Source organism: Pseudorasbora parva, chromosome 15 (assembly GCF_024679245.1).
Source record: "Pseudorasbora parva isolate DD20220531a chromosome 15, ASM2467924v1, whole genome shotgun sequence".
In the NCBI taxonomy this organism is placed as follows: Eukaryota; Metazoa; Chordata; class Actinopteri; order Cypriniformes; family Gobionidae; genus Pseudorasbora; species Pseudorasbora parva.
The window spans coordinates 42,565,069-42,580,958 of NC_090186.1; the positions used below are offsets into that span (position 1 = coordinate 42,565,069).

The 15,890-nt window shown below is 39.3% G+C and overlaps 1 protein-coding gene across 7 annotated transcripts in view; it reads left to right on the plus strand.

Moving 5' to 3' along the window:
* Positions 1-15,890, plus strand: part of gphnb (gephyrin b) — a 113,751-nt gene that overhangs the window by 30,705 nt on the left and 67,156 nt on the right. For all 7 annotated transcript variants that reach the window (XR_010898137.1, XM_067418209.1, XM_067418211.1 and 4 more), the window contains exons 2-4: positions 1,358-1,436; positions 14,664-14,721; positions 14,838-14,930. Coding sequence is in view for 6 of the 7 variants with exons in the window: in XM_067418209.1 (XP_067274310.1) it covers positions 1,358-1,436; positions 14,664-14,721; positions 14,838-14,930 (230 nt within the window). In the remaining variant the exon portion in view is untranslated. The remainder of the gene's footprint in view (positions 1-1,357; positions 1,437-14,663; positions 14,722-14,837; positions 14,931-15,890) is intronic.

Sequence of the window (15,890 nt, forward strand, 5' to 3'; positions counted from 1 at the left end):
CAATACAAATAGTACACTGTAAAAACATTTTTCAAAAAAAAGTTACCTGGTTGCCTTAAAATTTTGAGTTCATTGAAATTAAAATTTTGAGTTAATACAATGAACATTTTTTGAGATTCGACAACCTTTATTAAAATATTATTAAAAGATTTTGTAAGCATATTGGGTAATTGTGTGTGTTTTATTTCTGCTGACGCAGCCAAATTGTGCTTTTTTTATGATTTATCAATTTTTTTTGTGGTTCAGATACAAAAATATTTGGAGTTTCTATTTATTAAACACATTTCCTTCATTGTATCAACTCAAATTTTTAATTTCAATAAACTCAAATTTTTAAGGCAACCAGGTTACTTGCTTTTTTAAGTTAAACCAACAAAAACCAACACAATTTTTTTACAGTGTATATATATATACCAGTATTTTACTAGTTTTAACAATCATACAGTAGGATGTCAGAAAAAAATACTTCCTAAAATGTATAAAATGTTTGAGAGCAGAAATGTCATTTCTGATTTTAAAAAAGCAATAGCATTTTATAAAAGATTGTTTTTATATGTATCATTTTAATTTTTGGGATGGGGGATTCGTTTACACATGAAAATATGATAGTAAAATAATCTCTGTAACATGATTTTAATTATTTGAACTAACCCACATTTACAATGTATGTAATTTCTATAATAAGACATGTCCATATTTATTACTGTTTTATTTATTTATTTTTTTCATTTTACTACTTTCACAAATCTTAGAAGTCAGGTAAATGAATAAATATAAAAAGGTTATGGACTTTTTCTATTGTTAATTCTATTGTAAATTTATGCTTTATAGTTATGCTTAGCTTTAGAATATTTGGTTGGGTAGCAATGTTTGTTTTTACAGTTTGGTGTCCTGTCACTTGAAATATGGTGGGTTGTGTCCTACTGGTGTACTGCCCTAAAACTGTGTTTATTTGATCCAAAATACAGTAAAACTGTAATATTGTGAAATATTATAAGGACTGTAAAGTGTAATTTATTCCTGTGATCAAAGCTGAATTTATCATCATTACTCCAGTCTTCAGTGTCACTGATCCTTCAGAAATCATTCTTATATATGAGGATTTGACACTGACATTTCTTTACTGACACTTTTGACACTTTTGATCAATTTAAAGTTCATTAAAAAAAAAAAAAAAAAAATTCTTTACAAAATCTTCCTGTCCCAAACATTTGAATGGTAGTGAACATATCTCATATGTTTATTAGATCTGCATATTGAATATATATCTGCCTTTATTTAAACAGCTTGTATAAGCTTCTCTTCTCTCCTCTCGTGTCCGTTTATCAGCATGTATATCTCTCTGTTTGTGTTTCAGTAAGTGACAGCTGCTTTCGAAACCTTGCTGAGGACCGCAGCGGGATCAACCTCAAAGATCTTGTACACGACCCTTCCTTGTGAGTGATCACCAAAACACATACACACACATTTTTACTTAATACATGTCCCTTGATGCTTTTGAAGTTATTTAAATCTTGCTATTGGAATATTTGTAGTACTGTAGCGTGCTGAATGACTTCAATGTCCTGTCAGCTTCACTGCTCATGTAATGAGACGCTCATGTCATGCTAATCATTTGAATGTTCGTCAGGAGTTCAGCGGCCTGCAGTTTTACATGCAGAACATGTGGTTGCATTGAACCCTTGATGGATATTAATGTCGGAACGACTCACTGTCAATGTCACACTGCGCTGTAATGAAGTGTCATTGTATATGAATGAAATGTGCGTGATGCATATCAAACAGTGCAACTGCATCCAAACACACAATGACTTTATTTGAAAATAACTTTATTTGATTATACTTTAAATTAAAAAGTGCATTTTTCACATCATCTTCATAGGTACACTATGTAGCTTTTAGTCCTCTAGTATTTAAAAAATAATGCTGCATGTGTTTTGCGGAAGAACGCTGTTTTGGCTGTGCTTCGGCTCTGTGGATGAATATAAGCCTTCACAGGTAATGCTTTACAATGAACCCTGTTAGTGAGCTCCATATGATTATGATTTAGGTATATTGAAGCGGCAGTGGATTTCAGAACCCAACTTTTCAAAGTGTTATCAAGAATGTATTTAACTTTATTTCACACCAGTTTATTGGTGGTGGTGTTGTTTTCAGTTTATTTTGGTTTAGATGAAACACTGTAAAAAAAAAAAAAAAAAGTGTTTTTAATTTACCAGCAATTTCTGAGTGAAAATTGGCACATTTTCATTTAGAGATTTAGGGCAGGACTCAAATCCCAGTTTTATTGAATTGTGAAAAAATATATTTTTATAATGGTATTTTTTTTCCTGTCCTTGCATTCTTGGTTGCTTGAGCAGAAAATGCCCAAGCAACTTTAATTCTTTTTTTTTTTAAAGATAAGTTTTCTTTAGAATAATGTACACTGATGAACTGGTGATCATGCACTATATGACAGCAGATACAGTGCCTTGTGAAAGTATTCGACCCCCTTGAACTTTGCGACCTTTTGCCACATTTCAGGCTCCAAACATAAAGATATGAAACTGTAATTTTTGTGAAGAAACAACAACAAGTGGGACACAATCATGAAGTGGAATGAAATTTATTGGATATTTCAAACTTTTTTAACAAATCAAAAACTGAAAAATTGCAAAATTATTCGGCCCCTTTACTTTCAGTGCTGCAAACTCTCTCCAGAAGCTCAGTGAGGATCTCTGAATGATCCAATGTTGACCTAAATGACTAATGATGATAAAGAGAATCCACCTGTGTGTAATCAAGTCTCCGTATAAATGCACCTGCACTGTGATCGTCTCAGAGGTCCGTTTAAAGCGCAGAGAGCATCATGAAGAAAAAGGACCACACCAGGCAGGTCCGAGATACTGCTGTGGAGAAGTTTAAAGCCGGATTTGGATACAGAAAGATTTCCCAAGCTTTAAACATCCCAAGGCGCACTGTGCAAGCGATAATATTGAAATGGAAGGAGATCAAGACCACTGCAAATCTACCAAAACCTGGCCGTCCCTCTTAACTTTCAGCTCATACAAGGAGAAGACTGATCAGAGATGCAGCCAAGAGGCCCATGATCACTCTGGAGGAACTGCAGAGATCTACAGCGGAGGTGGGAGACTCTGTCCAAAGGACAATAATCAGTCGTATGCTGCACAAATCTGGCCTTTATGGAAGAGTGGCAAGAAGAAAAAAGTGTTGTTTAAAGTTTGCCACAAGCCACCTGGGAGACACACCAAACATGTGGAAGAAGGTGCTCTGGTCAGATGAAACCAAAATTTAACTTCTTGACAACAATGCAAAACGTTATGTTTGGCGTAAAAGCAACACAGCTCATCACCCTGAACACACCATCACCTCTGTCAAACATGGGGGCGGCAGCATCATGGTTTGGGCCTGCTTTTCTTCAGCAGGGACAGGGAAGATGGTTAAACTTGATGGGAAGATGGATGGAGCCAAATACAGGACCATTCTGGAAGAAAACCTGATGGAGTTTGCAAAAGACCTGAGACTGGGATGGAGATTTGTCTTCCAACAAGACAATGATCCAAAACATAAAGCAAAATCTACAATGGAATGGTTCAGAAATAAACATATCCAGGTGTTAGAATGGCCAAGTCAAAGTCCAGACCTGAATCCAATCGAGAATCTGTGGAAAGAACTGAAAACTGCTGTTCACAAACGCTCTCCATCCAACATCACTGAGCTCGAGCTGTTCTGCAAGGAGGAACGGGCAAAAATGTCAGTCTCTCGATGTGCAAAACTGATAGAGACAAACCCCAAGAGACTTACAGCTGTAATCGCAGCAAAAGGTGGCGCTACAAAGGATTAACTTAAGGGGGCCGAATAATTTTGCTCGCCCAAATTTTAAATTTTTCTTTTGTTAAAAAAGTTTGAAATATCCAATAAATTTCGTTCCACTTCACGATTGTGTCCCACTTGTTGTTGATTCTTCATAAAAAATTACAGTTCCATATCATTTTGTTTGAAGCCTGAAATGTGGCAAAAGGTCGCAAAGTTCAAGGGGGCCGGATATTTTCACAAGGCACTGTATGGTATTATATTGAATATTAATATTAATCTCCCCCAAAATTAGTATTTGTGTTGTTTTGATCCCGTATGACTCATTTCTATGAAAAACAAAAGATTTGTGCGCTATATTTCTTGTCATATGATAACATTGTGCGTGGAGCACTAAAAATTGAAGTCATTATATATTGAAAATCTCTCTCTCTGTTTGAAAAACTGTGTGCAAGCCGTTTGACTACGCTATGATACTTTTATGTTGTGTTTTTGAATCTTTTAAACAGTTATGCATTATGAACTGCAGTATGGAAAAAGCTGCTCATTTTGAGTGTGAGAAAGAAAGTCATACATCTTCAGAATGACGTGAATATTAATTTTGGGGGAAAATATCCCTTAAAGAAAACTGGCATGTTGAAAACTCTGCCGCACTTGTGATGAATTGAGGAGGAAGTGTTTGGACGAGCTGTCAGGTGAAATAGAAACCCAGGTGGTTTTGGGGAGAGCGAGATGACAGGCGGACACAGATGAAGCGGATGTGTGTTAAGTGTGAACGCTGCTGGATAGACGGCTATCAGACGGGGACGGCTTGTTGTCCTCACGCGACTCAGTTGTAACATCCGCTGTCAGTTGTGCTAATTGGTGGCACTAAAAATAGCCAGCGTATAAATCAGATGGGTGGCGTGTGTGTGTGCGGCTCGTCTTTCCCTGACCCGGCTCGTTAGAGAGCGCTCATGTGACCTTGGGCGTACTTTGAGGAAATTCAATCCCATCCCTTTTGGCTAAAAGAATTCAAAACCGATGAGACTGTCACATGCCTGTCCTGTCTTGTGTCCACATGTGGGTTTTATGTTGAGCATGTGCTCCTGTCATTGTCTGATCCCTCCCCCTTGTTATCTGACTGTTGGTTTCATTTGCCCCACCAGTTCCCTCTTGATTTCTTCCCTTTATAAGCTCATTGTGTTTGTCAGTCTTGGTCGGATCGTTGTAATGTCTACGTCTCCCGGTCCCCTGTGATCTCTGTTGGTTCAGTTTTGTATTTGTTTAGGGGTGCACCGAATCCAGGATTCGGGTTCGGGTTCAGCCGAATATTGGGCTTTTTGACTGGGTTCGGTTTCTGCCGAACCTTAGAATTTTTTTCCACCGAACCGAACCCGCTTGCACTACGCGATACTGGTCGAACATGATGCCGCGGTTGATTATGACAACGTGTTTACTAGGTGGACCGTTCAAATGCAGTAGGCTGTGAGAGAGTGAAAATGGAACTTGTGAACAGAAAATGTGTTGTTTGGCAGTACTTTCAGTCACAAGAAGGCAATTCAAGTCGAGCTATATGTTCAATTTGCAATGCCGATTTGTCTCGTGGTGGCAAGAACCTTAAACAATACCCGCTGGATGTCCGGTTCGCGAACGAATCGTTCTTTTGAAATGGATCTTTTTAGTGATCCGGTCGAACCAGTTCACCAAATCGGACTGAATCGTTCTAAACGGCTCGCGTCTCAAATCAGCGCTGATCCCACAAATTACTATAGTTACTCACTTTCTGACATGAGTGACAGTCCCTTTGACTAGAAATAAACGAATATCTTAAAGGATATGTTGTAACTCCAACAGTTCACTGAACTGAGACATGTTTTGCTGTGAGAACCGGTGAGCTGAGATACTGCACGCGTGATAGCATCGTCTTGAACAGAACTGTTTCTCTCGGAAAACGGATGCTGATAATATATGAGCACGGGTAAACCAAGGATTTGTGTTAGTTTATGTCATGTCAATGTTAGTTTATTTAATCTGTGTAAAACATCAGTGTTTGCACGACAGTGGCTGTATTGAGTGCTTTTGCAAAACATAAATTAAAAAACGTATCCAAGATGATGATGACGACAATAATAATTATTACTATACTAAGTTTTGATTACAAATACTTTATATGAATGGGTTTGAATGTATTTTCATCCGCCGGTATGATAGAAATTACGTCATTACGTAAGGACGTAAAAGAACCGGTGATCCTTTTTTATTTTAACCGGTTTATTGAAACAAACTGTCAGAAAGAACCGTTTCGCGGAAAAGAACCGAACTTCCCATCCGAGAGAATAAGAGTTGTGCATGAAGGAATCTACAGACAGCAATACGGCAAAGTCATCCTGGCACAAAGTTGCCTTTTTTTAAAATTAAAATTAAATTAAAAATACACTGCTGTGGACGTTGTTTGTGTCATTAATGTGTTTACTGTGATAATGGACTGGATGGGAGTTGGATTGGTATTCGGTTTCGGATTCGGCAGAATCTTAACCAGTGGATTCGATATTTGGCTGAACCTCAAAAATCTGGATTCGGTGCATCCCTATTCTTATTATTTTTCCCCCCTCGTGGGTTTGAGTTTTGAGTTGAATCTTGTAAATAAATCACGATACCAAAATTATGACTTCGATACGATACCAGACTAAAATATCGATATATCGATACTAAATCGATACCACAGTAAAAAAAAAAAAAAAGATAAGATGCTTAATATTACAACAGAACTTGTTATTATTCATTGTTATTTTTTACTAAAAATTCATGTGGCCAGCATGTTCCTTAGGGTTGGGCATCGTTTTAATTTGAACAATTATTGATCAATTACTATTAAAATTATCTCAATGTATTTTTTACAATGGGGTAATTGTGTTGCAATAGCTTACACACAGCACAAGAAAGCTTGATTTCGAATGGTAAATTGAATTAAAAAAGACGAGTAAACAGTAATAAAATAAGAACAAATAAACAGATTACAAACAATAGCACAAATAAATGCAATATAATAGAAGATACAAATTAAACAGACTGCTTTATTTTTTCAGGTAGGTCTAACATTCAGATAAGAAACTGAATTAAAAAAACGCATAGTAATTACATTTAAAACAACATTGGATAATGTTCTTTGTGAAAAATTCAATAGCGTACAGATGAAACTATTAAAGTTACACAAGTTGATCAGTCAAGAGCAGTTAATCGTTTGTCTTTTTGTAGTTTGAATAACAAATGACTGCGGTCCCTTTAAGACTAACAGATGCATGGATTCTAAACACTGTTCCTGTTACTCGTTCTTCCTGAACTGTTTGCCACTGTGTTTATGTTAATACTCTTCCAGATGTGCACTGATCATTTTTTTGAGTGTATTTGACCAATAATAAGCTGGAAAAAGAAGCAAATGTTTGCACTTGTATCATGTCAGAGGCGGCTTTATTACGGTAGGCTCTGTGTGTGCGCTTCAGATGTGAGCACGAAATCTGCGGGGATTAGTAGAATTAATTTATGTGCAATCCCGCACGAAATTCAGACCGATCACACACTAACACTTACACACTGTCATGAGGAAAAAGTCCAGCAGAACGCGCGTTCGCCGTGCTCAGAGGTTAACCGGGCTGAGTGAGAATATGCCGGTGTGTGTCAACTCGCTTTCGGTCGGAGAGGAGAGCACAGCTGGTATCAATACTGTAAAAACTGAGAATCGTATCGTTTCAGATATTCCAATTATTTTCACGTATTTATCTTTATTAATGAAATGCTCAAACATGGTTTCCAATTGTATACACATTTTTTGTGTGTTTATTGTGTAATTAAGCACATTTTATGAAAAACAATATATCTTTTATAATAGTGAAATTGTAAACATGAATTTTACTCTTCATATAAATTAACACATTTCTATTCATAGTATTGCTTTGTTTATTAATAAAATGTAAAACATGTTTTGCACCAATCTTGTGAGCACAGTTTATTATATTCCTATAAAAGTATTATTTTTGTTTATTGATATTGTAAACATGCACTGAAAAAAGGAAAACACGCATTGTCCAATTTACTTAATCTTATTATTTGTGATCTACACAACACAATTGTGTTTCTCTTCTAAACGTGATTTCTTTGCTTTCGATTAATGTACTTCGCTAAAATGTGCAATCTACTAGATTACATTATTTGGGGTGAATGTGAACCAGTTAAGTACTCCAACATGATTTTTGCTCAAACTGTAGTTCCCAGCATGCTTTGCTTGGGGCTTGGCGAGAAGAGTAAAATTGCTGAACTTAAGTGTTATTTTATGAGGGTTTTTTTGGGCAAAATTAGATAAGGTGGAGACTTTATATTGTTAAACAGTGTTTATGTTTAATTATTTTGGAATAATTAGAACTGGGTAACTAAATTATACTGGGTTACCATAGTGGAGAAGAGCGGAGCGATTGCTTAGGATGTGGACTGAGGCCCCGTCTACACGGCGTTTTGGAAAGCATGAATCCGATATTTTCCGAAACCGGGTCCCAAAGTGGATAAATCTGAAAACTGCAATCTTCAGTTTTCATGTGTACACAACCCGTTCTCACTCCCAAGGCGTCAAAATCCGAAGCATAGTCAACTGCCTTCCGCGTCAAAATTAAGACGCTAAAGGTGCCCCTGGGCGTCATTTTGCGACGCGCTGGGTGCTCCATTCATTACAATGATAAACCTTTGGCGTCATAAACAGACGCATTTAATTATTTGCGTTTATAAAAGCAGACATGATTTTATTAATATTTAAAGGCTACTTTTATATTTTGGAGCAACTAACTCCACTCCTACCCTAAACCTACCCATATCTAAACAATATAAAACACATACCAGGCAAATAAATGTACAGTCACAGGTATTTATTGCAAAAACTGACCAAAGCAGTATAAAAGTATTAACTCATGTTGCATTCCAAGTCTTCTGAAGTCATACGATGTCTTCATGTGAAGAACAGAGTCGATCTTGATGTTTTAATCGCTGAAATGATGATCCCGCTGCCCCGTGAACGAACTCATTCATATCTCACTCAAATAATTCAAAAGACTCCTGAGCATGACGCGATCAGTCACAAGACACACGAGAGCCAATGACATTTTACAATCAATGCTGACGTAATGACGCAATTGATCACAAGACATACGAGAGCCAATGGAATTTCACTATGAAATCTGAAGTACGGGCGGTTTTATTTGAAATTTGATTGTGTTTGTTGATGATCTTCTGCGGATGGAGATGCTGATCGCTTTTGGGGATTTTCTTCATACAAATCAATCGTTTGGCCTCGGAAAACTTGAATTATTTAACTTTTTTGAATAACTTGTGTATGCAGTCGTATATGTCAGGCTATATCCTGTGTTTTATATCATGTTCAGACAAATGGGTAGGTTTAGGGATGGGATGGGGTTGGGTTACATGTTAAGCATGTCTAAATAGCGTAAATAAAATAAATGTAAATAAAATTATGCTTGCTGATTAAATTGAAAAACACACTCCAACATGTCATAATGGCAAAATTATAAACTAATACAGTTTCACCATGACGATAACATTACTAATACCCAGCGCGTCTGTGTATGACGCCAAAGGTTTCTCACTGAAATGAATGGAACACCCAGCGCGTCGAAACATGACGCCTTGGGGCACCTTTAGCGTCTTTATTGTGACGCGGAAGGCACTTGACCATGCTTCGGTTTTTGACGCCTTGGGATTGAGAATGGGTTGGTGTACAGCGAATCCGTATATTTTCTGAAACGGTGATGTCATCACACTACGTCGGGCATGGTGAAGAGTCGAGGGATACAACTACGGGCACTGGGCATGCGCACATCAATATCACGTCATTTAATTATCGTATCTGCATTATTGTAAGGGTATGTTTTGGGTTGGGGTAGGTGTAGGCATTAATAAAACACATCTGTTAAGTAGCAAATGTATTTATTGTTATTTTATTGTGAGATTTTGCCTCACCTCCGACCACTGCTATACCCCTTCTAGCTACAACTCTTCTTCTCCGTTTTTAGTGTATTTCTGTGGCAGAATTACAGCGCCACACACTGGCCTGGCATGCAAACTACATCGTTTTTAGTCGGTTTTGGTAATCTCGTGTGGACGCAGATATTTCTTGAAACGAGGAAAAAAAAGATTGGATTGGGAAAGCTCTGGCTCTGTGTGGCCGGGGCCTGAGACAGAGCATTTCATAGCACTTGACATGTTCATTATGTGCTATTGCTGAAACAAAATAAGCTTGTGATTCGATTAAAGAGGCAGGGTCTCCAGCCCCTCCGTGCACACCACTGTTGTTAGGAAGCCATATTAAAATCATTTTGAGATTACTCAATTGGGCTACTTAAAAATTACTTAATTCCATGATGCTGAAGTTATGTGAACAAATTATGCTTGTTTAACCTAATTGATTCATGTGGAACCGATGTACATGATTAAAAATACATGATTAAAAATGTACACTTTTTTTCAGTGTGATTTTCACTCTTCGTATGATTTTTATAACAAAATGTTGTGTATTTAGGACATTTTAAACATGATTTTCTCTTTCTGTATAATTAAACACATTTCTATTACATTTTAATAATAATAATATTTTGTGTATTAATAAAATGTTTGCATGAATAGCGTAATTAAGCACATTTTGATGACATTTTTATTCAAATTGTATACGAAAGGTTAAATTGCTGCGTGCTTCAGATGTTCAGAGTGGGGAGTGTGTGAGGCGAGGGTCCCGGCGTCCTCCAGCAGAGCTTTAAAGTGCGCAGAAAGCCGTCGTTCAGCACAAAGGTGCTCCATTATTAATTAAATCACAGCAGCAGATGGCCTCGGTTTGAGAGCCCATCCAGAAGTGAAGCAGGCCCGTAAAGCTGGGTCACAGATGTGTGCAGCGGGATGCGTTCTCCTCCTCTGGCACACGCTCCGTCTTTCTTTATTCATACCCCGAGGAACGCGGCGAGGCCAGGAGTGATGTTTTTAAGTGTGGCAGGGTCCGTATGACAGCAGGGTTCGATTAAACAGTCATAACTCTTCCATTAGACAGAGAAAGACTCGGCCAACGGTTCTGGCAGAGAAAAGGGCAACTGTTAAACTGTGCCAGAAATACCACTGGAATCCTGTCGGCAAGAGAGAATGTCAGTCCCTCGAAATGTTTTAGAGCTTTTGTTTTTTTCCATCATAGGCACTTTTTCTAGGCATTTCTATAAATGGACTTATTAACATTGCATGCTGTTGAAGTCCCGCTGCTGCAGACGCCAGTGTTCGCGATATCATACTATCATAATGCAACTTAAAAATCACTCGTTGGGAAAAAAGTCATGGATCCGTCATTGATTGGTCTAGAAGTATGGGAACCCTGCTTCTGGTAAAGAGCTGTTGAGTATATAGTATGCATGAAATACCTTTTGCAAAAATGTGTAGTGTACAACAAAGCATACATGGGTGAGTTTGAAAATGCATGTATTTCCACCATGCCTTTCCACTACTGTTCAAAAGTTTGAGGTCAGTTCATGTTTTCAGTGCTTCTGCTCACCAAGGCTTCATTAATTGATCAAAAAAACACATTTTTAAATATTATTACGATTGATTTCGATGTGATTATAGTAAAGTGTAATTTATTCCTGTGATCAAAGCTGAATTTATCATCATTACTCCAGTCTTCAGTGTCACATGATCCTTCACTAATCATTCAAAATTATTTGGTGTATAGAAAGTAACATCCGTACTAAATAAAAGTATTCTTTAAAAGAATGACTGACCCCAGCCTTTTAATTAGTTGTAGCAGAATTATTATGTTATTTTGAATTCATCCGCTGTGTGAGATCCCATAATGCAGTTCGTTTGACTGTGTCTGCCACACTTCTTCAAATCTCTTTCTTGACTCATTATTTGTTGAGGCTGACAAAAGTTAAAACATTTTTACATACCGTTTTCTATAATAGTTGATAGTATGCGGTGTATAGAGTGCAGGGTGTGTGCCAGTGTATGTGTGTATCTGCATGCGTGTGTGTGTCAGTGCATGTGTGTGTGTGCGCGTGCGTGTGTGTTTGTGTGTGTGCGTGTGTTTGCAGTGTAAAAAGTGCAGTGTGTGTGTGGGGTGGGGGGGGGGGATATCCAGGGAAATCATACAGGATGAGTTTTTTTGAGAAAGTAAAAATGCAGAATGTTTCTGGTGATGAAACTCTATTGAATGACACAAAAGGAGAAAGAGTGAGTGAGTGAGTGAGTCAGTGAGTGAGTGAGTGAGTGAGTGAGTGAGTCAGTGAGTCAGTGAGTCAGTGAGTGAGTGAGTGAGTGAGTGAGTGAGTGAGTGAGTGAGTGAGTGAGTGAGTGAGTGAGTGAGTGAGTCAGTGAGTGAGTGAGTGAGTGAGTGAGTGAGTCAGTGAGTGAGTGAGTGAGTGAGTGAGTCAGTGAGTGAGTGAGTGAGTGAGTGAGTGAGTGAGTGAGTGAGTCAGTGAGTGAGTGAGTGAGTGAGTGAGTGAGTGAGTGAGTGAGTGAGTGAGTGAGTGAGTGAGTGAGTCAGTGAGTGAGTGAGTGAGTGAGTGAGTGAGTGAGTGAGTGAGTGAGTGAGTGAGTGAGTGAGTGAGTGAGTGAGTGAGTGAGAGTGAGTGAGTGAGTGAGTGAGTGAGTGAGTGAGTGAGTGAGTGAGTGAGTGAGTGAGTGAGTGAGTGAGTGAGTGAGTGAGTGAGTGAGTGAGTGAGTCAGTGAGTCAGTGAGTCAGTGAGTGAGTGAGTGAGTGAGTGAGTGAGTGAGTGAGTGAGTGAGTCAGTCAGTGAGTGAGTGAGTGAGTGAGTGAGTCAGTGAGTGAGTGAGTCAGTGAGTCAGTGAGTGAGTCAGTGAGTGAGTCAGTGAGTGAGTCAGTGAGTCAGTGAGTGAGTGAGTGAGTCAGTGAGTGAGTGAGTGAGTCAGTGAGTGAGTCAGTGAGTGAGTGAGTGAGTCAGTGAGTGAGTGAGTGTGTGAGTGAGTGTGTCAGTGAGTGAGTGAGTCAGTGAGTGAGTCAGTGAGTGAGTGAGTGAGTCAGTGAGTGAGTGAGTGTGTGAGTGAGTGTGTCAGTGAGTGAGTCAGTGAGTGAGTGAGTGAGTGAGTGAGTGAGTGAGTGAGTGAGTGAGTGAGTGAGTAAGTGAGTCAGTGAGTGAGTGTGTGAGTGAGTGAGTCAGTGAGTGAGTGAGTGTGTGAGTGAGTGAGTGAGTGAGTGAGTGAGTGAGTGAGTGAGTGAGTGAGTGAGTGTGTGAGTGTGTGTGTGAGTGTGTGTGTGAGTGTGTGTGTGAGTGAGTGAGTCAGTGAGTGAGTCAGTGAGTGAGCGAGGGAGTAAGAGAAAGAGAGAGAGAGAGAGCGAGAGAGAGAGAGAGAGAGAGAGAGAGAGAGAGAGAGAGAGAGAGAGAGAGAGAGAGAGAGAGAGAGAGAGAGAGAGAGAGAGATGCTGATATGATCACACAGGTATTTCACACTGAGCAGAATGAACCTCAGGCACGTTCTGTTGTTCATTAAATGAGTTTTCCACACGCTCAGGACAGGCGCTCTCACTGAGCCCAACCTGTGTGTCTACAGTCTAGCATCACAAATGCTCTGAAACACACAGAGAGAGAGAGAGAGAGAGAGAGAGAGAGAGAGAGAGAGAGAGAGAGAGAGAGAGAGAGAGAGAGAGAGAGAGAGAGAGAGAGAGAGAGAGAGAGAGAGAGAGAGAGAGTCGCTGCCATCAGAGGTCTGGAGTGGTTTCCTTGGAAACAGAAGAAAAGATCCTAAGTTATTTGCTATCAGTATAATGTTATTTATGCAAAGAGTGAAGCCAATAACACTGGAGGATTTGTGTGTGTTACCTGACAGGTGTGACTGCTGCTCCGCATACTGAAGAGGAATAAACCCGCCATATATCCAAATGGAAATAAAACGTGTTTGTACTGAAAGAAAAGTTTCCAATGTATTATATAGATCCAGATGTACTCTATATTCTCTGTTCATTTTTGTAATTTTAAGTAATAAAAATTAAATAAAAACTTTTCATAATATGGAAAAAAAAACATTCAAATTTATATAGAGATTTATGATGTCCTACATTTAAAACCATTTACATTCTTATATTGTTATTTATTTCAAAAGAGGTGTGTATATATATATATATATGTAATTCTTGTTCTTTTAGATATATAATTAAAATAAAGTTTAGTTTATAAGGTGCTGATTAAAAGGGATTTGCAATGGTTGCATTTCTTTAGAATTAATTTAGATTTTAATGTATTAATATATTTTCCTTTTCAAAGCTTGAAATAATACTTTAGATTTATCCATTTCATATACTTTTAGAAACGTCATTGTTTTCTGTGATGAAACTGTGTGTGTGTGTGTGTGTGTGTGTGTGTGTGTGTGTGTGTGTGTGTGTGTGTGTGTGTGTGTGTGTGTGTGTGTGTGTGTGTGTGTGTGTGTGTGTGTGTCTGTGTGTGTGTGTGTGTCTGTGTGTCTGTGTGTCTGTCTGCCTGCTATCACAAGGAAACATGATGCTATGGTTTCCTAAAAATAACACACACGCAAAAAGGGAAGGAGGGAGCAGAGAAGGAAAAAGAGACCTTACATAAGACCTGTCTGCAGCTCTACACCTCCTGCCTCGAGTGCTTTTCTCCTGCTTTCTCTCTCTCGTACACACACACACACACACACACACACACACATATAACCCCCCTCTCTCTTTCTCTGTGTGTCCTAATTCTTGATTTGGCCACAGGATGGTGCCATGCAATAAAATAAACGCTTGATAGATTTCTACAAACACATCACCTTCATGGCCTGTAGATGTTCTTCTCATACTCTGATCTGGGTTTCAGGCTTGGAGGAACCATCTCAGCTTACAAAATCGTTCCTGATGAAATTGATGAAATCAAGGTATATTTTAAAGTTCAGATAACAGGAACTTTTGACCTGTTCTTTTTACCTTTCTATTGATGTGTCGATGTAAATGTGTGTGGTTTTTTTATGTTTGTTTCTTTTGTCTGGTTCAGGAGACTCTGGTCGACTGGTGTGATGAGAAAGAGTTAAACCTGATTTTGACCACCGGCGGCACAGGCTTCGCTCCACGAGATGTCACACCTGAGGTAGATCATGTGTGTGTGTGTGTGGAGAGTCAGATGTGTGTTATTCTCTGACAGACCTGAATAACACACACTCCACAGCTGTGATTTATAAACCACAATGAACCAAATTCCGTCACAAGAGCACCTCCAGCGGTCACACTGATCAGACCTCAGCCTCAACCGCTCTCGGATCATCTCGTCTTTATTGATCTGCCGTATTCTCATCAAGGATGCTGACCAAACGTCCTGAGAAGAGCTCTGATCCGTCACACAGGCTCACTGGAGGAGAGATAGATGAATGGACAGACAGAAAGACGGACGGATGGATGGATGGATGGATGGATGGATGGATGGATGGATGGATGGATGGATGGATGGGCAGACAGATGGGCGGATGGATGGATGGATGGATGGATGGATGGATGGATGGATGGATGGATGGATGGATGGATGGATGGATGGATGGATGGGCAGACAGACGGGCAGATGGATGGATGGATGGGCAGATAGATGGATGGATGGATGGATGGATGGATGGATGGATGGATGGATGGATGGATGGATGGATGGATGGATGGGCAGATAGATGGATGGATGGATGGATGGATGGATGGATGGATGGATGGATGGGCAGATAGATAGATGGATGGATGGATGGATGGATGGATGGATGGATGGATGGATGGATGGATGGATGGATGGATGGATGGATGGATGGGCAGATAGATAGATAGATAGATAGATAGATAGATAGATAGATAGATAGATAGATAGATAGATAGATGGATGGATGGATGGATGGATGGATGGATGGATGGATGGATGGATGGACGGACGGACGGACGGACGGACGGACGGACGGACGGACGGACGGACGGACGGACGGGCATGGACGGACGGGCATGGACGGACGGGCATGGACGGACGGATGGATGGACGGATGGATGGATGGATGGATGGATGGATGGGCAGATAGATGGA